At 37.4% G+C, this 16,097-nt stretch overlaps 1 protein-coding gene across 4 annotated transcripts in view; it reads right to left on the minus strand.

Moving 5' to 3' along the window:
* LOC150078026 (sister chromatid cohesion protein PDS5 homolog A-like) overlaps positions 1-16,097 on the minus strand; it is a 797,139-nt gene that overhangs the window by 335,631 nt on the left and 445,411 nt on the right. For all 4 annotated transcript variants that reach the window (XM_090384327.1, XM_090384329.1, XM_090384326.1 and 1 more), the window contains exon 17: positions 1,068-1,207. In XM_090384327.1, the coding sequence (XP_090240453.1) occupies positions 1,068-1,207 (140 nt within the window). The remainder of the gene's footprint in view (positions 1-1,067; positions 1,208-16,097) is intronic.

Raw genomic sequence — 16,097 nt, forward strand, 5'->3', positions numbered from 1 at the left:
GCTTTTGCAGAATAGCAATTAAAATATAGAAGGCCTCGCATAACGCGAGTTCAATTAACGCAAATTTCAGTTAACGCTATTTGAAAAATTATACCACTTTTCACTTTACACGATGCAAATTTCCAGTTAATGCGATCCCTTTTTTTTTTTTTTTTTTTTTTTTATGCGATAGTTGAAAAAGATTTGAATTACGCGTTAAGCCTACCGTGAGTAGTATGGTCAATAAACAAACATTTGCCTGCTGCCCGCCTCGGTGTGTTCCATCGGAAGAAGATGTGTTTACTTGTTTGTCTCCTGCTAATAAAGTCAATGCACACTTGCATAAAAATTCAAATTTTTAAATGAGCCAGATGAAAATGTTACCGCGAAGGAGATAACGGTAAAAGAATTAGATGAAATCTTTCATATCTGATCTTTCGTACGCGATATTTATTTTGCCAGGGCCCAGAGAAGATTGTTGTCGGCTATCGGAAATTGATTGATGAAAAGAGAAAGTTAACACTGTTGAAATATTTCCGCAACAGTCATTTCTTCATTGTGCATTTTATATCAGAGGTTCCCAAACTTTCCTGGTTCACGGCGCTCTTAGTGCTCAGTAATTTTTTCAAGGCACACTCGGACCAAAAAAAATACCCAACAGTTCCGCTTAGTAGTTAGGTCCAAACAACTTAATAAGAAATGAAACTGTGAACTACCTCAAGCTAGTAGTTCGCGCAGTGTCCGACAGATGTCGAGTATAACTGTGTTTCCCTCGAAAATTTAAAATATTCCGTGGCGGCCAGTTTGGGAACCACTGTTTTATGCAATAAACATTTAATTCCATAATTATTTTCATTATCTTTTACATTGTATATAGTTAAAAAGTTATTTAAAAGGTATTTTTAAAATTCTTTATGGACATTCCAGAAGTTCAAGGACCAATTATAATTTTTCCTATTGGTTATTATATTTGATTAATGCGTTTCCGTTTTGCGCGCGATGCGCTCGCGGGACGAATTAATCGCGTTAATCGAGGCCCTCCTGTAATACATTTATACAGTGTTAAATAAATTAAATGTTTAACTTACAACGCTATGTTCAATATCAGTACAAGATGCCGTTCCTTTTAGGATTGTGTCCATGTGGGCTTTTAATCTATTATTATTTTCCAGTACTCCATAGAATTTCTTTAAATATTCTTGTGATTTTACTTGCTCGGGAAGATTTTCTGTAATGGTTCATACATAATTAGTTGGAATAAACAGCGACAAACTAAATATATATTTTGTAAAATATAGAGCATCAACAGTTATTTAAAAAAATTTAATGCAAAATATAAAAAAGTCCATTTCTAACTCCCAATTCATTCTATGTATGTTCTAATAGATGTTAAAATACTGAAAAATATTTTAAATGGGAATAAAATGCCTTAGTGAGTTTTAGAGATTTTTCACAAGTATACATAAAAATGTTTTTAATCTACACCACTATTTGGTATTATACATGATATGGAAGCTACAGATTAAAGCATCGGACTATTAAAATACCAAAAAAAAAAAGTTATACGGGGAGAAAAAATGCTTCAGTATATTTTAAAGATCATTATAAAAGTATATATAAAAAAGTTGAATCCACACATTATCATTATTTGTAATGTGAAGCTACAGACACTTTTGTTATGGTTATGATATATTATACTCATAACACTGAGTATAAATATTAAATATTCATTACGAAAATATTTATAAAAAATATATTTACAAAAACATAACAAAAATTATTTAAAATTAGAAACTAAATATTAAATATTCATAACACAAAACTAAATATTTAATGCAACTGGAATTCACTTACACTTGGCACATTTATGTAATGCTTGGAAGTTTAAAAAGTTTTAAGTTTTAACAAGTTTTTAAACTTCCAAGTATTATATACATGTACCAAGTAAGTAAGCAATGGTTAAAAAAAAAAAAAGAAAAGAAAATCAATAGCAATTCATGAACTATATATTATAATTCTGTAAAGGAAAAATCACTTGGAAAGAAATCCCTAAACAGAGGAACTATAAAAGTAGATGTAAACTTAACCTGGCAACAGTGATGTGTCAGGCTTTACAGGCCCACTTGAACATTCTACTTTTCATTAAATTCCAATTTGAGATTAACATCTTTTTGTCTACTTTCCCAACAATGCATTCAGTTGAAGTGCGGTAGTTTGGAGGTGATTTCAAATTCTCCACCCACCCTCAACAGAATTAATAAAAATTTTATTTTGAAAATAAAAAGAGTAAAATATATTTTTAAATTTACATTTTCATTAAAAATAAATAATCACAGTTAAAAAGGTATTGTAATGTATTAGGAAAAGATCAAGCATTGGAATAATGAAAGAATTTATGAGAAAAACAATTTTTCAGGGGGGGGGGGAGAGAGAGAGAGAGAGATATACACCAGTGAGCCCTATATCAATGTATTCAGGATGCCATTGCTGCTGGGTGAAAATTAATATTATATGTAATGTTCTTAAATCTTTATAAAATTTCAGTCCCCCCTCCATATATTATAGCATTAAACAGCTGCTTTGCTTTGCTATATAAAATATATTTTATACATCACTTTGCTATATAAAAATGCTATATTTAAAAAAGACCCATAAGAGTTTAAAGCAGGAATTTTAACTAAATAAAATATAAAATATTTGAAAAAAAATCCTCTACTAAGAGGCTGGCTAACAGCATATTTTTAATCACTTTAGCATATGTGTGGAATGCAAGTGTCTTCACCATGTCCATCTGTTGGATCTCAGGAGATGGATTTTCATGCAATTTTATAGTTGGGCCTTACAAAAAGGTTTGTCAAGCTGCCATCCCAAATTTCATTAAAATCAGACCAATACAAATCCAGCAATTATTATTTCTTTGTCCCTCCATTTACATGTAATATATTATATATATAAATTTTATATTTCATGCATAAAGGTCATTGTTTTTTGCTTTTTTTTTTTTTTTTTTTTTTTTGTTATAAATCGTGAACTATTATTATTTGTTAACATGCCAGAAATGTAATGCATTATGTACTTTAACTTCTTTTTATATACAGCCAATTTGTTGTTGTTAGATTTTAGGCACATCAGAGCATTTTCTGGAAGAAAAGTCTAGGTTTCCAGAGGGAAATCCATGCTACCCTCACCTGAGCCTAACTAACTTAATCACACTTTGAAAAGACCCATAAAAATTCTTCACATTATTGACAGGATTCGAACTTGGGTCATTTCCAACTGTAATGGAAAGAACAGAGATTATAACAATTGATTGTGCTACCAGTGAGGGTTTATACAGCTGAGTAAAATTATTAAAAATAAAACACTCAATGTTTAAAGAAAACAACATAAGTGTATAATTTAAGGGGAAATACAGACAGAAACTGTCTATTTGAAGATAAAAAAGCATTTAAACCTATGTTGGTAAAATTATATTTATTTTCAAATTGGAAATATGTACATAATGGAGTCAAATTTTTTGTGGAATTTTCTTACCACTTCTTCTGTGACAGCTGTCTTTGCAATATCAGTGTCACAAAAGATCATTTCGAGCAATAAGGACTTGTTGAAAATACCACGAGACATTTGACTCCATTCTGTACATATTTTACATTCAGAAATAAACTTAATTATACCAATGCAGGTTTGAGTGCTTCATTATCATTGAACAACAGGAAGGGGTTTCAGGGGGGTGGGGGGCTTATAGGCAAGAAGCACAAAATCTCAGGCAGTGCAACCAGTTGACATACTTGGCCAGTTCAATGTTCAGTCAGTTTGGTGTGACATAAACAATGGAAAAGCAAAAATGACAGCAGGAATGTGTAACAGGCCTAATGACTCTGATGCACACAATGAACAACTGTACAAAGAAATAGAGTAGGTCAGTAAATCAGGTCTTATAATGGGAGATTTTAACTTTCCATATATTGACTGGATTTGTGGTTTAGTCATTCACATAGCAAGACTTTTGTGGATTTATTGGATGACTGTTTTCTTCAGCAACAGCATGTTAGAAAGGCAACAAGAAAGAATAATATTCTTGATGTGATTATGACTATTCTTGCATTAAGAATATGCAGCTCAAAGAACCAGTGGCAGTGATCACAGTGTGGTTGTTAGTTAAAGAGGTAACAACTATCAAGGGAAATGGGAAGGGTTTTTGATTTTGTAAGTGTAACTAGAGAGGTCTCAGACAGTTTTTAAATTCTATACTATACAATGTATAGTATAGAATTTGCTGATGGTAACATCATATTCTATATAATGCTATCAGCAAATTCTAAATGGGAAGCATTCAAGGAATTAAACATAGAAACTACTAGGCTTTTCATACCAACTAAGAAATATTGTTCAAGATATAGTCCTAAAATGGATATTAGAGGAACTAATCAGACTCATGGCAGAGAAGAAAAATGCACAGGAAACATATAAATTATCAGATGACACAGAAGCCTGTGTGTGTGTGTGGTGTGTGTACTGAGTCATAGCAGTGTGTGGCAAATTTTACATCACCAATTACTGTACTCCTACCATATCCAGCATGTTCAAGGTCTCAGCAATACAGACTACACTCCCAGAGTGAACTTCTGCCAGTGGATGCAAAAACAGTGTGTCCTGCAACCCCCAATTTTTAAAAAACATTTTGTTCACTGACGAAGCTGGGTTCAGTCGTGATGGTATTTTTAATTTTGACAACTGTCACGTTTGGTCCGATGAAAATCCTAATGCAATTCATGAGTCACAACATCAGCATTGTTTCTCGTTGAATGTCTGTGCAGGACTACTAGGAGACCATCTAATTGGTACCACACTTTCTGCCAAACAGGCTAACAGCAGAGCTGTACCTTCAGTTCCTGCAGAATGTTCTTCCAGACCTCCTTGATGATGATAATGTTCCACTTCAGCAATGCCAGAACATGTGGTTTATGCATGATGGTGCACTGGCACATTTTGCTCGAGTTGTGACTCGGGATCTTACTAGAAGGTATGGTCAATGTAAAATTTGCCACACACTGCTATGACTCAGTACACGCTCTTGCAGAGTAACCCTCCTTGCCGAAATTCCTGGATTTTGTTCTATTCTTTCTAACACCCTTTCCTCAACATCAGGTGTCATGCTTCTGGGCCTACCTGCTTGTACTCCAGGCGCAACATATGGTTTCAATGTGACGGGGCACCTGTCCATTATGGAAGGTGTGTTCGTGACTATTTAAGCAGGCGTTTTGGGCATTGATGGATTGGCCGTGGTGGACCCGTTGCCTGGCCCCCAAGCTCAACTGATTTATCGAGCCTTGATTTCTTTCTGTGGGGGAGCCCTCAAATCTGTTGTGTGTGAATCACCTGTGGAGACGGAAATGGATCTCGTGGCGAGACTCATCTTCGCTGCTGCTACTGTAAAAGAAACTCCAGGTTTGTTCGACCGTGTCCACCAATCCATGCTGCGTCGGTGTCACGCATGCATCGCGTCTCATGGTGGAACCTTCGAGCATCTGTTGTAACATCATGAAATGCATCCATCTTGTACTCCTTTGTTAATATTATGTCAAATAAATATTTGCCGCTAATACTGAATTGTGTCATTTCTGCTTCTTGTGCCTCTGCTACTACTTTCCGATTATGGGTTCCTATGCGATTCACATTCCTTTTGATGTTACCTACCTCCCCTAAATGTTTGTACCAATATTTTTGAGACACCCTGTATATTGGGACATTAGGGCCCTTAGTAGGTTATAGTTACACCTTTTTCTTAAGCTTTATAGTTTGAAATAAAAATAAATATCTCATATTTTTGCAGGCTTATATAATGTTCAATCATTTCAGATGGCATTAATCTGTTCTATTCTGAATTTATCTAATCTACTTGGATATTTGTGTTAATTCTGCCTTTTTACACACACACACACACACACACACACACACACACACACACACACACACACACACACACACACACACACACACACACACACACACACACACACACAGGTCTATAATCTAGTCAGAAAGGAAGTTAAGCAAGCAAAGGCAGGTTATGAGAAATCTTTGAAAAGGGATGCAAAGATTTCTTTACTTACGTAAGCACTAGGAGGAGGTGGATGAATCAAACTGGTCCATTTGAAATTGATGGTTCAACTGTTGATGATCCTGTTCAGGTTGCTAACAAACCGAATGTGTATAACACATGAGGAATTCTTTAGAGAACTGAATCATCATCATCATCATCAGCCATTTTCAATCCACAACAGGATGAAGGCCTCTCCAGCAACTTTCCAGTTCCTTCTGTTTTGAGCACTGGCCATCCATTTACTACCCACAAACTCATGAATTTCATCTATGAGGTATTCTTTGAGGTATTGCTCAAAACATCAAAGGCAGATATTGTTGGGATATCAGAGACGTGGTGACACACAGATATAAGGGATGCAGAACTGCAATTTGGGGAGTACAACGTCTACAGAAAGGATAGAGACGATAGGAAGGGGGGAGGGGTTATGCTATTAGTTAAGAAACACATAAAAACCAAGGAAGTGAAGCCAGTCGACATCGCCGGACAGTGCAGTGTTGAGTCAGTTTGGTGTGACATAAGCATTGGGAGATCAAAATTGAGAGTAGGAGTGTGCTATAGGCCTAATGACTCTGATGAGTATAATAAGGAACTGTACAGGGAAATAGAGTGGGCCAGTAAATCAGAGAGTCTTATAATGGGAGATTTTAATTTCCCAGATATTGACTGGAATTTGGGGGCTGGTTACTCACACACTAGCAGGATTTATGTGGATTTATTGGATGATTGTTTTCTACATCAGCATGTTCGGGAGGCAACTAGAGGGGTTTTTTTTTTTTTTTTTTTTTTTTTGATTTGGTAGTTGTTGGCGCATCGGCTTCTGTGGCCATATTGCACCTCCCAAGGAGTTTTTGCAGTACTTTGATCCAAGCCCGAGGCGGGAATCGAACCCGCGACCTTTGGGTTGCCGGGCAGGTACTTTACCCACTCGGCTAGCCCGGTCGGCTCTGCAACTAGAGGGAGTAATACTCTTGATTTGATTATCAGCAGTGATTCTTCATGCATTAAGAATCTGCAGATAAATGAACCACTAGGTGGCAGTGATCACAGTGTGCTGAAGTGGGATTTACTCAAAGAGGTAACTACCATTAGGGGTAAAGGGAAGGGTTATTGCTTCCGTAAAGGTGACTACGATGGACTGAGACAGTATTTAAATTCTATACAGTGGGACCAACTGATGATGTTATCAACAGCAAATTCAAAATGGGAAGCATTCAAAGAACATATCTTGGAAGTTACTAGGCTTTACATACCAACTAAGAAATATTGTTCAAGGTTTAGGCCAAAATGGATGTCAGATGAACTAATGAGGCATATGGCAGGGAAGAAAAATACATGGGATACTTACAAATTAACACATGACACAGAAGCCTATGATAGATACAAGTTGATATGCAACCAAGTTACAAAGGAGGTTAGGCAGGCAAAGGCAGATTACGAGAAATCCTTGGCAAGGGATGCAAAGAAAAACAGCAAAGAGTTCTTTACTTATGTAAACTCTAGAAGGAAGGGGATGAATCAGATTGGTCCACTTGATATTGATGGGTCAACTGTTGATGATCCTGCTCAGGTAGCTAACAAACTAAATGAATATTTTGCATCAACATTCACACATGAGGAGTTATTCAGCAAGGGGAATGCCAGAGGTGTATTCAACTCTAGCAGTAAGCTACAGAATCTTGAAATAACTGGGAGTAAAGTGGAGGAGAAACTGTTGAAGATAAACACAAGAAAGGCACCCGGGGTGGATGGGATCTATCCGGTTAAAGGAGGCAGTAAAGGAAGTAAGCAAACCTTCAGCCATAATTATGAGAGCTTCCTTGGACTCAGGGGAGGTACCCATAGACTGTAAATGTGCAAATGTGACCCCAATTCACAAAGGAGGATCAAAGGCTGACACAAGTAATTATAGACCTGTGAGCTTAACTTCTGTTCCAGGAAAATTAATGGAGGCACTGGTTAAAGAAGCACTGCAGGATCATTTAGACAAGACTTCAGTTATAGCTCAGACACAGCATGGTTTTGTTAAGGGGAAGTCTTGCCTGACCAACTTGATTGGATACTATGATGCAGTCACAAAAGAACTGGATGCAGGGAATAACTTTGATATTATATACTTGGATCTTAGAAAGGCTTTTGATACTGTTGCACATGGAAGACTGCTACACAAATTGGAGCAGTGTGACATTGGAGGCAAATTGCTGCTATGGATAAAGGGGTGGTTGAGGGGGAGAAGACAGAGTGGTAATCAATGGACACTGCTCATCGTGGACTAATGTTATTAGTGGAGTCCCTCAGGGCTCCGTGTTGGGTCCATTATTGTTTTCTGTATTTATAAATGATATTGATGATGGTATATCAAGCTTAATGTCCAAGTTTGCAGATGATACAAAGGTTGGCAGGGTTGTCAAGGACACTACTGACACTATGCTGCTGCAACAGGATCTGGAAAGGTTGAGCAGATGGGCTGAGAGGTGGCAAATGAAGTTTAACATTGACAAATGTAAAGTACTACACATGGGAAACAGCAACCCCAGAGCAACGTATCAACTCTGTGGTACTACACTGACAGTGGTAGAGAATGAAAGGGACTTGGGGGTGGTTGTGCAGGCAGATATGAAGTTCTCTGAGCAGTGCAGACGGGCTGCAAGAGTAGCTCATGGAGTATTGTCAATGATATACAGGAATTTTTCCAGCAGGGATAAGGAGGTGATTATTCCATTGTATAAGGCAATGGTCAGGCCACACCTAGAGTACTGTATGCAGGTCTGGAGGCCTCATTTCAAGAAGGATGTAGAGCTGCTGGAACGCTACAGAGAAGGGCAACAAGATTAGTGAATGGAACAAAGGGGTGCTCTTACGAAGAAAGGCTTAAGTTTTGCAAATTACAGTGTCTGGAGACTAGGCACCAGCGAGGTGATCTGATAGAGGTGTATAAAGCCTTGAATGGTTTAAGCATGCTCAATGCTGATGGGATTCTTCCTCTAGCTCAGAAAAATCACCTGAGAGGGCATAAATTCAAATTGAGGAAAGACAGATGTAGGATAGATGTGCGGAAATTTGCCTTTAGCCAGCGGGTGGTTGGTTGGTGGAACAGACTTCCATCCCTTGTGGTGGAGGTTGATAGCCTAAATAAGTTTAAGGCTCAGCTGGACAGGTATTTTGAACGAACAGAGGGGTGAAGTGGAAGTGGTTTTTTTTTTTTTTTTTTTTTTTTGGCTGATGCTGCATAAGCTTGCTTTCTTGCATCAAATGCCTCTACTAATGCTAATGCTAATCTATCCATCTCCACCTTTGTCTTCCAGGTTTTCTTCTAGCTCCTCTTGGGTACCACTCCGTTATTTTCTTAGTCCATCTGTCATCATGCCTTCGAACTATTGTCCTGCCCAAGACCATTTTAGTTCTTTAGTTTTGATAAGAATGTCCTTTACTTGAGTTTGCTGCCTAATCCATGTGGTTCTCTTCTTATCTAACAGCCTGATTCCCAATATAATTTGTTCCTTTCTTCGCTGTATAGTTCTTAGCTTCTCTTCCATTCTTTTGGTGAGTGCCCAAGTTTCACTTCTATAAGACATGGTGGGGAGTATACATTGGTTCATTGTTTTACGTTTCAGACAAACTGGGATATTGCTCTTCAGTATGTGACTATATTTCCTGAATGCTATCCATCCAAAATGTATTCTTCTCTTGACTTCCAGCCATTTATCATTATTACAGCTAATAATTTGCTTCAGATAAGTATATGACTGCACCTTTTCAATTACTGCTCCTTCAATCATTATTTCCCTTTCTGTGGCATACTTGTTCATCATTACTTTTGTTTTAGCCATATTAATCTTTAAAAACTGTGCATAACTGATTAAGATTTTCCTCTAATTATTTGGGATAGTGGCTTATGACCACAATGTCATCTGCAAATCGTAAATGGTTTAGGTACTCTCCGTTCTCATTGACTCCTTTCTGCGACCAGTCTAATCTTCTGAAAGCTTCCTCAAGGACAGCAGTAATCAGCTTCGGAGATATTGTGTCTCCTTGTCGAACTCCTTTCTCGATTTTAAATTTCCTACTGTCTTTGTCTAGTCTAATAAAGGAGGTAGCACTCTCATATATTTTCTTCAAAATCATAATATGTGGGGTATCTATGCCTTGTCTTTCAAGTGCCCAAAACATTTCCTTATGCTGTATGCAGTCAAATGCCTTTTCATAATCCACAAATGAAAGGCATAATAGTGTTTTATATTCATTTCCTTTCTCCATTAGCTGTGATATTACGTGAAGGTGATCCACAGTTGAGAATCCTGTCCTAAAGCCAGCTTGCTCTTTCGGTTGATTCTCATCAAGTATTCTTTCTAATCTGTTAGTAATGACCCTTGTGAACAACTTGAAGATTTGAGATAACAAGCTAATTGGTCTATAATTTCCAATTTCTGATTTATCTCCTTTCTTATGCAGCAAAACTATGATTGCATTATTCCACTGCTTAGGCATCACACCTTTTCTAATGCACTTTGTCAAGAGCCGTGCCAGTTTTTGTGTTATGTCTCTTCCTCCCAATTTTAACAACTCTACAGTAACTTCACTTCCCCTGGAGCTTTCTGATTCTTCATTTTCTTCAATGCAAGTTCTACCTCATCAGGAAGAATATCAGGTATGTCGTATGTGTTGCTACTTTGCAATCCATCTTTCCCACTGCTGGCATCATTACCTTGCTGCTTGTATAATTCTCTATAGTAGTCTTCTGCTATTTGAATTATGCCTTCTCTGCTATTTGAATTATGCCTTCTCTGCTGTTTATAAGTACACCATCGCTATTCTTCAGTTTCAGTATCATTTGTCTTTCTGTATTACTGCTCATGGCTGCTGATTTAAATCCTTTGTTTTCCCTTAATGCTTGTTCTACTTTTCTTGTGTTAAATTTTCTTATGTCCTCTCTGAGTCTCTTTCTAATGGCTTGGCATAACTCAGTATACTCAATTTTCTCCCTGTCAGTGTTTTTCTTGCTCTTCATTTGTCATCTTCGGTTCATCATGACAAATGTTTCTTGACTAATTTTTTCTTCTTTGGATTTCTTTTTCCCTACAGGTTTCTTGGGCTTTATCACTTTCAGAAAGTTGTAATATTCCTCGTCGATATCTTGGTCCTGAGCAGTCTGCAGAAGCTCAAACTTGTTCTTAAGTTCCAGTACATACTGCTTTTTCTCCTCTTCTGTTATATCAAAGACCTTTGTATTATTTACTCGAGTCAGTTTTTTCCTCTCCTTTCCTTTCCTACCTATATATCAAGTGTACATCTTACCATTCTGTGATCACTTCCAACATTTACTTTATTCAGGATGGTAACATCATTCACAATATATCTTTCGTTAGTGAGGATGAAGTTGATTTCATTTGTAGTTTATCCATTTGGACTCTTCCATGTCCACTTTCTGTTCACCCTTTTCTTGAAAAATGGGTTCATTACTAACAGTCTTTGAGATTCTGCAAATTCCACAAGTCTTTTACCAATTCCAAAATTTCCTATAGTTCTCCTTTCTGCGCTGTTTTGTATTTTTCCAACCTTAGCATTGAAGTCCCCCATAATAATAGTGTAGTGGGTTTTCTGCTTATCTAGAAGACTCTTCATTTCGGTATACATTTCTTCAACCTCATCATCATCATGGCTCGATGTTGGTGCATAAATCATTATAATCTTTAGCTTGTACCGCTAAGAAATCTTGAGTATTAGTCTTGAGACCCTGGTGATGTACTTTTGAATTCCAAAATGTTGTTTTTAAAATCTTTATGGACCAGAAACCCAACTCCACTCCTTTCACTGTTTCCATTGGTGTACAGCAGATTTCCACTTGATAAACTTATAAGTGATTCATTTCTTCTTCTTCTTGTTTCGGCCAAACCGATGATATTCCAATTCACATTTCCTAATTTCTTTTCCAGCTCTAGTATCCTGTCTTCACCGATGAGTGATCTTACGTTATAACAGGCCAAGTTCAGTTTCCGTGCATGACAGCCTGATCATACCCAGAGATTCTTAGCACCCTCTGCTTCCACACTCTGATCCTCTCGCTGCCGTAAGAGGGAGAGTGAAAGCTGCTGGGGACTGAGGGCCATTTGTTTTGTCGTGCTCTCATATGCTGAAGGGTTTGGTCTTTTCCTCTTCACACTGACCAGACGTCTTGAAGAGAACCACTCTACACGTTCGTTGCCACCTAAGTGACGTAACAGAGCTTACCATCGAGAAGGTGTGCATGAGTGGATTTTAGGGAGGCAGGCCAACTGGACTTCTCCTAAATCTTCTGTTTTAGGCTGAGTGTCTGATAAAGAACTGAATGCCAGACGTTTATCAAATCTAGCTAAATAATTTGTAATAACAGAAGGCAGAAAGTGGAAGAGAAATTGCTGAAGTTAAATGTAAGAAAGGCAACTGGGGCAGATAGGAACTATCCAGTTATATTAAAGGAGGCAACAAAGGAAGTAAGCAAACTCTTAGCAATTATTTTGAGAGCATCCTTGGATTCAGAGGAATTTTCCATGGAATGGAGATATGTGAATGTATCCCCAATTCACAAAGGGAGAATCAGAGTGACAAGAATAATTACAGACCAATTGATGTTTATACAAGGGCACCCCTTTTCGTGGAAAGTTCCAAAGGTGTGGCCGCTGCTGTGTTTGACAGGTTTTGCTCCTCCTAATTGATCACATGACTATGTATGCCGCCATGTGGCATAAATCATGTGGCCTATGACATCAGCTGCACATGTGCTATGCTTTCCTAGGATCTCAGCTATAAGCAGAGAGAGAGAGAGAGAGAGAGAGAGAGAGAGAGAGAGAGAGGCTACAGGTATCATTTTCTACATATTCACAGAATGCTAGTGAAGTGTCATTACAGTGAATTACATTCCAGTTTCCGGCTTTTCCTCCCTCCCTCTTTTTGTTGTTGTTTGGTTTTTAGGAGCATTAGCAACTAAGGCCATATGGCTCTGGGGATATGGTCATTCCCTGACCTTTCCACATCCTCCATATTTGGTGGTCACGGGCTCGAACCCCGGTCTAATCACGAAGTGTATGCTAAGCACTGCTGCTCCTGCCCACCTGGGTACGGTGGCATCCCCTCTTTTTATAAAATTAAAAATTAAAACTGGTCACGTGACATTGAGGGAGCCATGCAGCTGCTTTCCTCGGATCTCGGCAAACCAGCAGTCTGAGAGAATACGGGTAGCCTGTTGCACACATACAAGGAAGTGGTGCTGCAATGAATGCTGTCTTTCCACCAACTGCATGCCGGCATGGTATGTGACTGATAGTGTCAGCATACTATATCGGAAGGAGAAGCAAAAATCTATGGAAGGGATATTCGCTTGTAAAGATTAACATTCATAAGATTTAAACATAATTTAATCTCAAGATTAAAACACACCAATGTGAAGTGGTTACAGTGTGCAAAATAAAAGGAATACACATACCAACCTCATTTTGCTGGCTGTTTGTTAGGATTTAATCCTTTTCTGCCGATGGGTAAACAGTCCCAATTATGGGATACCGTATTCAGATTATGAGAAGAGGTAACAATTGGATGGAGTATTAACATATTCTCAAGATTAAAACACACACCAATGTGAAGGGGTTACACATTTGTACAATGCTAGTAAGTGACGCTACAGAGAATTACATTCCAGTGCTTTCCCTCCTGCTTTCTGTTGTAGATTTAATCTTCAACACAAACACAAGAAAGTGAAGGAGTTATAGTTTGCAAAATAGAAGGAATACATGTATTTCATTTCGTCAGCTGTTTGGGAATACTTTTCCATCAGTGGGTAAACGGTCTTGTGATGTGGTACCATATTCAGAGGATGGGAAGAAGTATCAATTGGATGGGGTAACATTCTTAAGATTAAAACACAATACCACATTGGATACCACATCCATTGGATGAGGTAACATATTCTCAAGATAAAACACATTATCGTAAGCTGGTCACATGACATCTATGCCATGCCATACTGCTACTCTTCCCCGAATCTTAGCAACAAGCAATCAGAGAGAATACGGGTCCCTTTTCTGTGAATTTAAAATTAAAACACACTAATGCATCAGACGTAGAGGGTGACATATTATCAAGATTTTAACACATCAAACCTTATTTTGCTGACAACAAAAAAGAATGGGAACTGATAGCCAATGAAAACAAAAGGAGCAGTAATTAGCAACCAAACAAGCAAATTAAAATGGGAAACGCAGAAGTTGGCTGAATTGCTTCTGAATGGTTTTCACTGGCTATCAGTTCCCACTGTTTTTATTGAAGATTTATTTTTTATTAATTTTTAATCTTCTTGACTTGTTAGTCAAGAAGGGCTGCTTGTTACTTATGTCACAGGGAAAATAATGGAGTCAGTTACAGAAGTAGTGCATGATCTAGACAGGAGTGCAGTTATACTTCAGTATGGATTTGTCATTGGTCTTGTCTGACCAATTTGATTGGATACTATGATGCAGTAATATTGGATACTATAATTATTGAGAATATATGATTGGATACTATGATGATTGAGGATATGTGATTGGATACTATGATGCATAACGAAGGAACTAGATGTAAAAATAAATTTGACATCATATACTTGGATTTCAGGAACACTATTGATACTGTTGCACATAAAAGAATACTGTACAAATTGAAGCAATGCAGCATTGAGGGCAAGTTAGTATTAGTAATGGATAATAATACTAAGTTACTGCTATGGATAAACAGATGGCCGAGTGGAAGAAAACAGAGAGCTGCTATCAATGGACACTGCTCTTCATGGCTATTTTGCTGGGCCCATTTTGTTTTATGTGTTTATTGAAAAAGGTATATCAGGCTTGTGACAGTAATGATGATATACTACTGCAACAAGAACAGAAAAATTAGTTAGTTGGGCTGAGAAATGGCAACAGAGGTTTAACATTGCCAAATGTAAAGTACTGCACATGGGTAGTAATAATTCCCTGATTAACATACCATCTTTGTGGTACTATGCTCAGGGTAGTGGAAAATGAAAAAGACCTGGGAATAATTGAGCAGTCAGATATGAAGTTTTCTGAACAGTGCAGACAGATTTGCTAAGCTAGTGATATACAGAACGTTTTCTAGAAGAGATAAGGAGGTGTTATCCCATTGTATAAAACTATGGTTAGGCTACATCTTAGGTGCTGTAAACAGGTCTGGAAGCATCATTTTAGTAAAAATATAGGGCTGTTGAAACAAGTACAGAGAAGGGCAACAAAGGGGTGCTCTTTTCGGAAAAGGCTTCAGTTGTGGAAATTGCAGCATCTGGAGACTAGGCACCTGTGAAATTATCTAATTGAGGCTTAGTAGTTGAACAAGTGCTGATGGGATTCTTCCTCTTGCTCAGACTAAGCACATGGGCATGCAAAAATTTAAACCGAGGAAGGACGGTTGCAGAATAGATGTGCGGAAGTTTTCCTTTAGCCAGCAACTAGTTGATTGCTGGAACAAATTTCCATCTGCTATTGTGAACGTTGATAGGTTAGATAAATTCAAGGGAGAACTACTACTGAAGGTAATGGATAAGTGAAATAGGAAGTGCATTTTGTTTTTTGGCTGATGCTGTTAAAGCTTGCTTTTCTTGCATTATTTGCCACTATTAATGCTAATAAGTACTCAAAGGACATCCACTAACTTCAAATGCAAAAACTCCATTAAAATCAGTTTAAAAATCTAAGTATTAGCATGATGCAAGGAATGAAAGCTCAGCCAGCACCAGCAAAAAAAAAAAATTTCTGCATTCCTTCTAATAATTTGAACTACTGTAGTGTGATTAGGTGATACACTAGTAATAACACTACACTATTTCCAGCTACCATATATGTACCTGTACCAACTAAGACTGTAATAGGTGCATTATAGTATTATATTTAGTATTTTTTGCTATTAAACTTTAGATTTATTAACTTTACTCTTTTTATTTCATTTTTTTTTTTTTTTGCTATTAAACTTTAGATTTATTAACATGTATCCC

The sequence above is a fragment of the Mastigoproctus giganteus genome, chromosome 11 (assembly GCF_048544385.1).
Source record: "Mastigoproctus giganteus isolate SK-2022 chromosome 11, ASM4854438v1, whole genome shotgun sequence".
NCBI lineage: Eukaryota > Metazoa > Arthropoda > Arachnida > Uropygi > Thelyphonidae > Mastigoproctus > Mastigoproctus giganteus.